At 44.4% G+C, this 12,513-nt stretch overlaps 1 protein-coding gene across 1 annotated transcript; it reads right to left on the reverse strand.

The window, feature by feature from the left end:
• Nucleotides 1-7,083: 7,083 nt before the first annotated feature.
• Nucleotides 7,084-7,731, reverse strand: SERLADRAFT_439651 (uncharacterized protein; the record flags this gene model as incomplete). Its single annotated transcript, XM_007320054.1, has 3 exons — nucleotides 7,084-7,261; nucleotides 7,324-7,346; nucleotides 7,387-7,731. The coding sequence occupies 3 exons, from the start codon at nucleotides 7,729-7,731 to the stop codon at nucleotides 7,084-7,086; spliced, it is 546 nt and encodes a 181-aa protein (XP_007320116.1).
• Nucleotides 7,732-12,513: the final 4,782 nt, after the last annotated feature.

Raw genomic sequence — 12,513 nt, forward strand, 5'->3', positions numbered from 1 at the left:
AATTGGTTGTGACCAAACATAATGACACATGCTTGATCCGTTTTCGACTTGTTTCGTTTCGTTTTCCAGCTTCGTCCATTGGTATTCTGGCAGCAAAGCTAGCAAAGCACACAAAGCACATAGCTCTGTATGCTTTACTAGCTTTGCTTCCTCTCTGTGATATCCCTTCCTGTGATACCCTTCCCTCCCTTCGAGCTTTCTCTATCGATCAAGGCAACATCTACCTGACAAATTATGACATTTGTTTATAGTGTGAGAAAACATGCATTGGCCAGGGCTTGAACCTGGGACTCCAGCTTTCATGGTCTGGTGCTTTACCAACTAAGCTACCAAGGCGTACTTGGAAAGCATACTGATTGGTTGCATGCCCAGAAGGTCCAGAATCACTGTACACGGGTGCGGATCCCATTGTGTTGTGATACTACCTTCAATATGGCAAAAGAGTATCTTTGTGACTGCCAAAGACACTGCAAGGGCGTTCTCACAAAGGTTTCTTGGGGCACTTTTCACTGGCACGAGAAGTTCCGCAAATACGAGGGAACTGCCATCCCACCTTCACTGCGAGAGCTATGAGAAGAAGCTGGCATCGCACTGAAAGCTCGTGCTCCGCCTTGTAAACGTCGCAAGGCTCGCACAGCTGGCACTCTGTCCCGAAGGACCACCCCTATCTCCCCAGATACACCAGACGGCCAACAGCATGAGCAGCTTCGGGTGGTCTCTTCCAAACTGCTCCGGATGAGATCAATGATGATTTTGATTTTGGCTACTTTTCGGTGCGTAAAGTCATACATACACCTTGTTAACTATCCCTAATCCACACAGCAGCCGAGCGAGCACACCACACCCACCCCCAAACCAGCCATTCCCAGCACTGTGCCATCTGCAACAATAGGTTCCGGGCACTATCGTATGACCATAGGCGAGGAAGATGATGAAACTGATGAAGAAACAGGTCGCCACCCCCATCTGCACCGGAAGGTGAGACCAGCAAAGACTAGAGTACAAATGCAACATGGCTTTTCCACTGCACAGTGCGATACTGTGTCTCTCCCTCCTTCCTCTTTACACTACCAATATCCTGCAAGACCTATCAACTAATCATTAATCCACCGTGTTATCTCTTCCCTGTCTTTTTGCATGTCTTAGCTCTCGTCGCTAGCTAGTTTTTTTGATGTACACTCTCGTTTTTACTATTACCAGCAATCCAGTCATTTTTAAGCGTCTCTAGCAGACTCTAAGTAGCTCTACTGACAACTATTTACGAAAGTGTGAAATTAGAGGCTCTTAGAGGCCTTTGATCTGGTTGTATATTGATAGCTCTCTTGTAGAGTCTCGTCGAGATTTTGGCTGTGAATTAGTGGCTTATAAAGGCAAAATTTACTACTACTAGGTTCCTCTACCTGCCACTCACAGCTATCACAACACAATGGGATCCGCACCCGTGTACAGTGATTCTGGACCTTCTGGGCATGCAACCAATCAGTATGCTTTCCAAGTATGCCTTGGTAGCTTAGTTGGTAAAGCACCAGACCATGAAAGCTGGAGTCCCAGGTTCAAGCCCTGGCCAATGCATGTTTTCTCATACTATAAACAAATGTCATAATTTGTCAACAGCTTCTTGTCACTTTTGACTGAGTCTCAGGACTCAGTCATTGTTCTTTAACACTAAGTCTGTTGTACAGTTCTATAGGTTATGAGCCCCTGGGAATAATCATCCCTAGCGGCACTTTCAAGACACTCTCAAGTCTTACAGATGGGGTTTTTATGTTAGCAATAACCCATCTGAAAGATCACCTCTCTGAAGAGGGTCCCCTAAATCCCAATATATTTTTCAATCCTCAAATTGTTTCAATGATTTACATAAATATATGTGGAGAATATCTCCATATTACAATGATCAGTGCTATAATACACCAAAATTGTGCCCTCTTTGTGTGTCTTTGAGCCTTGTGGGAGGCTCTTTCTGTAACAACCAAGAGTTAGTTACTCTGGCGCACAACTAGAACAAACTATAAAGGTAGTGATGAGGGAGTGGTTACCCCTTAGGTAGGACCGAGTTAGTTGTGGGTATACAACAGGAGGACTCGCTAAAGAGTCTCCTGGATCTATTGAGGTATATATACTACTACAGGTTGTTTGTACATGTTGTACTATACAGTTGATAAAGCAGTGGCTGATGATGTCAGAGGGCGCAGCCCGTGTAACCAGCTCCACTGTGTGAGAGACTTGTGGCTAAAATGAGAATAAAGGCAGTGTAGCGCGAGAAGGTGGAGTTTGAACAAAATGGAAAGTGCTGCATGGCACAATGTGTGAAAATTACAGTATAAAGTTAAAGAGGAGAATGAAAATTAAAGGTCTGAAAATTGTGTATCGTAACACTTCCGGGCCTCATTGTGAGCCTCCCCATCACCATATCAAAGAAAGGTATCCCAAATAGGGACACTTGCTGTCCTTTATGGTAAGATAGTGCACTGCTGCCCCAAAACATATCTGCTCTTGTAAATGCTAATATAACCTCTATCCTAAAGGAAATCTATTTTACTGCCCTACTTACTATTTGTCAGGCTAATTTATGTAGACCATGTGGAGCCAGCATATTTATTACTATTCTCATTGAATATAGGATTAATTTTCATTGGAAATAGATTGTATATTTTACAGTTCACAATTCTCAGCCACTCTCTTTTGTTCTCTGCTTTTGTCATATCCATACCACAGGCTATGGTTTCTGGACCTCCAAACAGTCAGGAGACCCCAAGTCTGAACTCCCAAATTCTTGGTATTCTCAGAATTATGCCCGTCATGCTCTGCCATTTGGCATAGCCCTGTACCTTGCTTCCACATGGTACTCTGCATATCCCCTCCAATTCTACTGCTCTGGACTTCTAGTCCACCATATGCTTTCCTCCGCATATTTTCATATTCCTTATGGATTCCGTAGTCAGACCTTATGGTACACTCCCCTCACATACAATTCCTCCTCACTAGATAGTTGTCTGCTGTCATGCACCAAAGTTGATTGGTAGCATGGACAGGTGTCAATAATGAAGTGAATATTCAAAAGACTCACCTTTGCGCCACACAGGCACAGTGCCAAGTGGAATAGTAATTAATATTGCCTTTTTCAAACTTGTTGCTGATCAGCACCCACCTGTATTAGGTAATCAAGTTGTGCTCACCTTTGCTTTCTATTTGGTACTTTCCGTGTTTCAGCATTTCAGAAATATTTTGCGTCGTCACTGGCTACACATTGCATTGCACCCACACTTTTATCATTTCCCTTACTCCCCTTCCTTTACCTAGCCCCACCATGGGCCCTCTCCTTTCCTTTATCTTCTCACCAGATGGCCATTTTTGGATACCTATTCTAGTCCACTTCCTTATCACCTCCACCCTCCTCCTACTCATCATCCTTGCACCTTCTCCACACCTGATGTCACCACTTTCCATCCGCTTCTGTTGCTAATCTGTCAACCACCACGTGCCACTGCTAATATCAGCAAAGCCCCAGTGGCCAGTCCAAATTGGGCAGCTGGTCCATCTTCATGGTATCAATCTTCCATTACATACTATTCAATTATTGGCTGCTTGTCCCTCCTGGTTGGAATGCGGGTGGGTAGTTTTGAGTTGGAAAAGGTCCATCCTCTTGCGTTGCCCATGTATATTGCCATCCCATTCATTTGGGTACATTTATCCTTTGTCCATTGTCTTCAGTACAGCTACACTTACCACACGCTGCCTGGGACACATCTGTTCCAGATTGGAACTACTCCTCTTCCTCCCTCATTTGACTAGGTGGTCCAATATAACCAGACCATTGGTAAGGCCATAAAAGTGTCCAATTTGGACTAGGTGGTGGACCAGTGGCTTCAGTTCCTTTTTTTCAGCAGAACATTCATTTGCAATGTAATCATTTTTGATTTTTGAATCACTTTTATAGACACATATTTCTTTAGAATGCCTGACTGATAACAAGGGAACTTTGTTGATACTGATATTATTTTTGCCTTGCCTTTTTTTTACTGCATCTTCCCATGATATCATAATTTTTTTGTTCTCTTTCTGCTATTGGACTTTATTTTATGGCTGTACAAACCTGTGATATTACCTACACAGCATTCATTATTCTATCCCTTTCTTTCCCTTATTTTAACAATCTTATCCTGTACTACCTACACCAGATTTGTCAGCATATATTCCTTCCTTCCTGTTCTTTCTCATTCTTTTTGCACAGCTATACTGTGCATAGCCTTCTTTTTTTTTGTTAGAATATACAATCCATACCATACTGTTATTAACTGTTAGTTTGGATGGGGGGGGGGCTATTCGGATGTCACAGGAGCCGTGTTAAAACCCTGCTTGGCACTATCAAGAGCAGAAAATTTGATTAAGTCCCCAGCTCAGTAGTAGTAGGAATTGAAGTAGAAAATTGTAATAGAATATATCAACTTTTTATCACACAAAATTTGAGAAAAGCACATGTATTGATGGAGAACTATATACAAATTTATAACCACATACGGCCTTGAGGATCATTTGGACTGTAATAAATGGTACCGGGCTTGTTGTTTGGACCTGGAAAAATGTCAGAACTCAGGGGGGTGCATGGGAGGACATGTATGAGGAGGGGTATTGCTGAGTAATTTGGGGGGGCTGGGGGGAGTATGCATGCAAGTACACCACAGATTGTGCTGAGGGGAAAGTGGGAGAGTGGGGTGAAGGCAAAGAGATGGCAGAAGAAGAGCTGGACCCACTTGCAGAGGAAGACATATTTGAGGCACAATGGCCAAATAATCCAGCAAAGTGAGGCTGGCCTGCCAGCTCCCTGTGCTCATCCAGGTATATCTTAATCCTAGTGAGGAGTTCCTTGACCGAGTTCCTTGACCGTCCCAGTGGTTGACAGTTGCAGGGCCCCAGCATCTGTGATGAGATCGTCCTTGCGTTTGTAAGATAACAGGGGCTTCTCAAAATTCTTCGACACAGTATCCTTGTGAATGTGTGCAGTATGGACGGCCTCATCCACGACCTTCTGTGCATCACTTGCTGCCCTCTCCTTTGCCTTCTTGCTGCGCTTGGCCTCTTCCTGATTAAAATGTGCCTTTAAAGGCAGGTGAGTAACAAACTGAGCCTTGATTTTTTCTGTCCCTCACTGCTTCTTCTGAATCACCACTCCCAGCTGCTTGCATGTTTCCTCAACCACATGGGAGATGATAGTGCAATGGGCATTTGCGGTGTCTCTTTTTGCCTGCACCCAGCCTAAATCCTCCTCTAGCTTCTGGCATGTAGCCAGAAGCTGTGCTTGGTCTTGCTCAATAAGATTGAGCTGTGTTTGGGTTGAAACAAGCTTGGTGAGAAGTTTTTGGTGAGTTTTTCTTTGATCTTATTCAACGCTAACCATTTGCCAATCTGTAAACACTATGTTCAATGACCGCAGAGAGGAGGAGGAGCTCATATAATATTGGCGCTGATGTCCTCTGCCGGACAAAGAGAGAGTGCATGGATGAACAACCTCAGAAGGCGTTGGAAAGGGGAGGATGTCCTGCCCAAGTTGAGAGGGAGATGGAGATGGAGCCATCACTGGACCAGGTTGATAGACTTGACCAAAATCTCCTGGGAGATCGAGGCCAGCAATGTGTGAAAGTGAGGAGGGAAGTGGGGAGGGGGAGCAACCTGGAGATGGGCAAGCAATGCGTGAAAGCAAGGAGGGAAGTGGGGAGGGAAGTGGGGAGGGGGAGCAACCTGGAGATGGGCAAGAAGATGGCTCTACAGAGTGTGCAGGTGATTCTGACAGGCGGGGCCATTTTATCAGCTCAAGAGGGAGGTCAGATTGAGTGGAGGAGCTGAGGGAGGGAGAGGGGAAGAGGATACCATCCTCTTTTTCATCTTCTCCATTGTCTTCTTCATCCTCATCTCCATCCTCATCCTTGTTTTCTTCATCTCCATCCTTGTCCTTGTCCTCATCATCAATCTCATCCTCATCCTCACTAATTCTACCCACTGACTCGTCCATCTCATTGCTGCTGTCGGAGGGATGATAGGACTCGTTGCTTGACATGGTGATATTGGGATAGGACTCAGGGAAGTGTGCATAGGTTGAGGTTGCATGGCTCAGGGCAAAGTTGTCATCAGTAAATATATTTGGGTTGAAAGGGTAAATCCCCGTCTGTTTGAAGGCCGTGCAGATGAGTTCTGGCGTGACAACAGTGTGAACTTTCATGTACTCATGTACAACATTATACCTGTCAATAAGAATCCCATCAAGAGCAAGTTGGCTGGTGTGAGTAGCCCACTTCCTTTGAACTGGCAAGAAGACAACAACATCAAGAGGCTGCAATTTATGCGTAGTTTTTGAGGGGAAACAAAAAATAATGATATTGTGGTTGTAGGCAATTTTTTGGGTGGTGGGTTGTTCATGCAAGCTATGGCCGTCAAGGGTCAGTACAATAGGTTTGTTGTTGACACAGCAAGGGCTGGCTTCAGGAATAAACACATCACTGAACCATCTCTCTGTTACGCATGAAGTGCTTAACAAAGTCTGAGGGTTCGTTGAGGTTTCAAAGACACTTATCTGAAGACAAGTTTGAGAATGTAGTTCTGAATAGAGTTCTTTACAAGCATATTTATAGGAGATAGAATTGGTGATAGGAGTTAGGTCCTATCCAGGGTCTGTCTGTCCATTGAGGACTGAGTACTATACAAAGTAATGCGACTGCAAAGAGAACAGAAATATATGTGAAGGAAATGAGTCATCGGTCTGATGGTATAACCAATGAGTAAAGGAAAATGAGTAGTCCGTAAAAGAGAATAGAAATTGTAACATTACCCCCTTACTTGCTCCGAGTTTCACCAAAATTTGGTACCTTCGCCATCCATGTTGTAACTATCATCGTAGCTGACATCTCCATGTAACCCCTCCATTAGAATCCTATGTTTGTTTTCCCTACGAATAGGACACCAGTTGAAACTATGTCCTGGTGTACAATGGTCGCAGTCGGGGCAGTAGTAGGCTTTGCAGTAATATGTGCAATGATCACTCCAACCGCAGTTTTGGCAGTAAGGAGCGTTGTTGTGAACACCTTGGTGTTATTTTTGTCTGGTGTTGGACGAGGTGTTGGATTGGGGAGTAGGGGGATCATCATCTCCCAAGTCATATGTTCCTGCGTACAACTGGTTGATCATGTCGGCATCATCTATGTTGATTGGATTAGAGGGAGAGCCCACCTCAGGCCTGTGCGTTGCGCCAGGTGGACTGTCTTTTGGACTTTTTGATGTACAAGATTGTCATTTTGATGGAGTTCTGCTGGTAGGGATCTGGAGTATCACTTCTTGCCGGCCATGTCGGGCTCCTTGTCGGTTTGTCAGACAACATGTTTGGGTGTTTGGTACTGGTTGAGGTGAAGGCAACTGGGGTGGATGTGGTTTTGGGTTCAACCCAGTGGAATGGGGACTGGAGGGGCTCGACTCTTGCGAGATCAGGCTGGTTGGGATGGTGGGACTGCACTTTTCCGCTAACTGGGTGGGCGAAGGTTGTTGGGTGACAATGTGGTAAGTGCGCTCTGGGGTAACACTGGTCCAATCTGGGTACAACAGGGACCGGTGGGACAAACCGGGTGGAGGAGTACTTGTACAACCGTCTTGCTCTATCTGCGTGCACGCTTCTGTTAGCAAGGTCCTCCCGCCTAATTCAAAATATGCCCTTGCTGCGTCCGTCTGCCCACTCGAGGAGTTCATCCTCAAGTGTTGTTGTCGATGATGAGAACTGCAGTTAGAAAACCACACACAAAACAAACTAACACACAATCCTCCCAGATTCCACGGAACTTGTTTATGGGCTTTGCCTCCTAGAACAGTGGAGTGGTCTGGTTGTTCGTGGGGTGGTACATATAAAGATCCTTCAAAGTAAAACCCAGAGGTGTATGAGTGTGGGTTTTGAGGAGGAGGGATAGTTGAATTTATAGAAGGATAGGGGCTTGGTGACGAGTATAGACGAGCACTACCTTGCTAATCGTAGCACAAGGTAGGTTTGAGAACAACAATATGACGAGGTTCCCAGTGATAGCAGGCTCCTGACGCACAAACTGTAGTGCTCAGAAGGACTCTAATCGAAGGGGATAACAATGACTTCAAAAGTGGGAAGTGACGATGACAGCAGTTGACAGTGGTAGAAGTGGGAAGTGTTGTGACCACACTGGATCACAAGTAGCAGAGAGTAATGAACTTGAGATTAGAGAAGAAGTCTGGATTGGAGTTCTTGTTGTTTTACAAGGTAAAATACAGGGGTTTATATAGTAAAAGAAAAGTAGGCTATGCACAGTATAGCTATGCAAAAAGAATGAGAAAGAATATGAAGGAAGGAATGTATGCTGACGAATCCTGCGTAGGTAGTACAGGATAAGATTGTCAAAAAAAAGGAAAAGAAAGGGATAGAACAATAAATGCTGTGAGTAATGTCACAGGTTTGTACAGCCATAAAGTAAAGTCCAATAGCAAAAAGAGAGCAGGAAAATCATGATGTCATGGGAAGATGCAGTAAAAAAAGGCAAGGCAAAACACTATCAGTATCAACACAGTTCCTTTATTGTCAGTCAGGCATTCTAAAAAGTATGTGTCCATAAAAATGATTCAAAATTCAAAAATAATTGCACTGTAAATGAATGTTCTGCTGAAGAAAAAGAAACTGGAGCCACCGGTCCACCACCTAGTCCAAATCTGACAGTTCCATGGCCTTACCAATGGACTGGTTGTGTTGGACCACCTGATCAAACGAGGGAGGGAGAGGAGTAGTTCCAATTTGGAACAAGTGAGTCCCAGGCAGCATGTGATAGGTGTAGCTGTAGCGAAGACGATGGACAAAAGATAAGTGTACCCAAGTGAATGGGACAGCGATGAACATGGGCGACACAAGGGGATGAACCTTCTCCAGCTCAAAAACTACCCACCCACGCTCCAACCAGGCGAGATGAGCGACCGATGTTTTGATAGTATATAATGGTAGATCGACGTCATAAAGATGGACCTGTTGCCCTATTTGAACCGGCCGCTGGGGCTTTGCTGATATCAGCAGTGGCACGTGGTAGTCAACGGATCGGCGACGGAAGCGGATAGAAAGTGGTGACATCAGAAATGGTGGGGGTGCAAATAAGATGAGGAGGAGGAGGGTGGAGGTGACGGAAAAGTGGATTAGAATGGGGATCCAGAAACGACTGTCAGGTGAGAATAAAAAGGAGAGGAAGGGGCCCATGGTGGGGCTAGGCAAAGGAAGGGGAGTAAGGGAAACGACAAAAGCGAGGGTGCAATGCAATGTGTAGCCAGTGGCGACGCAAAAATTTGCCGAAATGCGGAAAGTACCGAATGGAAAAGCAAAGGTGAGCGTGACTGGATTGCCTAATAGAGGTGGTGCTGATCAGCCACAAGTTTGAAACAGGCAATATTAATTACTATTCCACGTGGCACTGTGCCTGTGTGGCGCAAAGGTGAGTCTTTTTGAATATTTGCTTCGTTATTGACACCTGTCCATGCTACCAATCAACTTTGGTGCATGACACCGGTTCCCATGAGTTTTCAGAATGAGGGTAATTGTAACGACCAAGAGTTATTTACTCTGGCGCACACAGGAACACACTATAAAGAAAATGATGGGGAGTGGTTACCCCTTAGGCTGCAGTGAGTTAGTTGTGCTAGACAACAGGAGGACTTGCTGAGTCCTTCCCCATGTATTGCTCTTGTATATATACTAAAATACATGAGGTACTGTACAGTTGTAAATAAAGTTCAAAGTCCGATGTCTAGCATGTGACCGGTCACATGATGAGTCTAGACACTGGTCAGGTGATATGTCACATAACTGGTCATGTGACTATGAAAAGTTGAAAATGTAATGTAAAGTAAATGGTCACATGATTGGTCATGTGACTTGGAAAATAAAAGTAGAAGTACAAAAGTGAAGCGTAAGTAGATGCTGGTATGTCAATTGTAACAGTAATGGTGCCATTTGATCAGGTAACAGCATCCGCGTTTCCAGGGTTTGTGCCTAAGAATACTCTCTACTTTGTATTCCTCTTCTTCATTGATAAGGTCATGTGGTGGTTGGGTAAAGTTCAGACCGTGGGTGTCAATCTCGGTATACAGGGTTAGGAGGGATGTGTGGAAAACATTGTGTATCTTCCAATGGGGAGGCAGGGATAATCAGTAGTTTACCGGGGAAATCTTTTCTTGGATGCGGAAAGGTCCGATGTGTTTCATGTTGAACTTCTTGTATTCGGTAGCTTTCTCCCATAGGTTGGTGTTTTCTAGCCACACCTTTTGTCCTTTAGAGAATTTGGTGAACTTTCTGTTTGTTTGTTTCATCATCTTGCTTCTCGCTAGTTTGTGTGCTTTTAGGGTGTTCTCCCTTGCCCTAAGTAGTTCAGATAATTGTTTTTCTACTGGCGGGATATTTGTGGATCAGTATTTAGTCGGGAGTCCTTGGGGTTCGTATCCCATGAGAAGGTAGAATGGTGATTGGTTATTAGTGGAGTGTGGTTGTTGGTTGTGGCAGAATTTGGCGGTCGTAAGGTATTTTTCCCAGCTGTGCAGTTGGTTCTGGTAGAAGATGCGGAGGTAGATCTCCAGTTCTTGATTGAATTGTTCCGTCTGTCCATCCGTCTGTGGATGATACACTGTGGAGAGTGCGGTTTTGATGTTCAGGAGTTTGCAGAGTTCTTTAGATACTTTGGAGGCAAACTGTGGTCCTCTATTGGATATGAGTTTACCGTGTAATCCAAACTGTTTGAAGACGGAATCGTGGAAGATTTGTGCGTTTTCAAGTGCATTGATGGTTTTATGACAAGGTAAGAGGATTACCCCCTTACTAAATTCTTGGTCTACCACGACCATTATACTGTCGTATCCTACTGATTCTGGTAAGCCTGTTATGAAATCCACAGATAGATACTTCATTGGTTCTGTGGTTTTTGGTGTTTGATTTGGGATCAATGGTACAGTAGTTGGATGTGTGTTTACTTTAGCTTGTTGGCATGTTGCGCATCCTTTCACGTATTCTTCTACTTGTTTCATCATTCCTGGCCACCAATAGGACTTCTTAATTAATTGGTAGGTTTTTAGCCTTCCCAGGTGTCCCGCAGTTAGGGTGTCATGGTGGTCTTTGATGATTTTTCTTTGTTCCTCTGTCTTGTCAATTAGTAGTTTATTCTGGTAGAAGAACTGTCCTTCTTCTTTTCTCTAATCTTCCTTCTTTGTTCTTCCTGGATAGTTGTTGTTTGTGAGCATTGCTCGCTCTATTGTATCTTTTATTGTTCGTGTGTGATACAGGAACATTGATGCTGGTATCATTGGTGTGTCACTGTCTTCTTCCTTGATGGCAAATTTTGTGTCCATAAAGTCATCTGTAGCTTCTGAATCTATCAGGGCTTTGGTTCTGATGGTTTTCTGTTTCAATGAGCAATCAATTTGTAAAGAGTTGGCATTGATCGTTGCTATTGTTACAGTTGCCACTTTTGACGGTACTCACATTGGGGTAGTCCGTTGTTTCAAAAACCCTCATCTTCTAATTCCTTCATTGCTTCTGTTCATTGATCTTCCCCTAACTCCCTCCACCTTCTCATGATGTTTTGGACCTTGTCTTCTTCTACCACTGTTTTGGTGTCATCTTCCGCTTTGGTTTGATCTACCTTTCTTTCAGGAGTATTTCCCTTATTCCAACAATTCCTTCCTATGTGCCCTTTTTCATTGCATATGAAGCATCTCCCTTTTTTCCTTCGGGTTTCTTGAAGACTTCTTCTTTGGTTAGTCTTTTTGCGCTGGTGGATGGTCCACCTTTGCAATTTTTGTTGTTTTGTCTTTCCTTGTTTCTGTTACCCCAAGTCCCTTTGAAGATGGCATTGGCACTGACCCAGTTGGTGTCTAGGTTTGCCACTGTGTTCATCCAATCTTCAATGGTGACCAGTTTCTTTCTGGTGAGTGCTCTGCGGAGGAGGGGAGGTCGGACCACTTTCTGATAAACCATGATCATGGCTTTGTTGTTGATGTTGCTCTTTCCAGCATCTAGCATGAACCTTGAGTTAAATGCCACTGCATTTTCTCCTGGTTCCATTTTCATTTTCATCAAGGCGGCCGAGGCTGTTCCTTTCACGTTTGCCATTCTGAAACTGGCTGTAAAGGTTTTCATGAAGTCTGCCCACATGGGGTAGGCATTCTTCTCTTTGTATTTGGTCATCTTGGCCTCGCTTCATGAGGTGGCGGTTCCATCCTTCATGTAGCTGAGGGCCACGTACACCTTTTTCTTGTCAGAGGTGTAAATGGTGTCATTGATATCAAAGTGTAAATTGGTGGATGATATCCATCTTTGGGCCTTATCTGGGGTCCCATCGAAGTCATTGATCTTTCCGATCATTGTTGGTTTGGATGCTGCAGCATTGGACATAGTGTGTGTTGGCGGAGCTGGAGATGGGTTGGGTGCTGTGGGAAGTATCTGTGGTGTGGGAGGTGGTATTGGTTCACCTTGTGCTGCATATT

The sequence above is a fragment of the Serpula lacrymans genome (genome assembly GCF_000218685.1).
Source record: "Serpula lacrymans var. lacrymans S7.9 unplaced genomic scaffold SERLAscaffold_9, whole genome shotgun sequence".
In the NCBI taxonomy this organism is placed as follows: Eukaryota; Fungi; Basidiomycota; class Agaricomycetes; order Boletales; family Serpulaceae; genus Serpula; species Serpula lacrymans.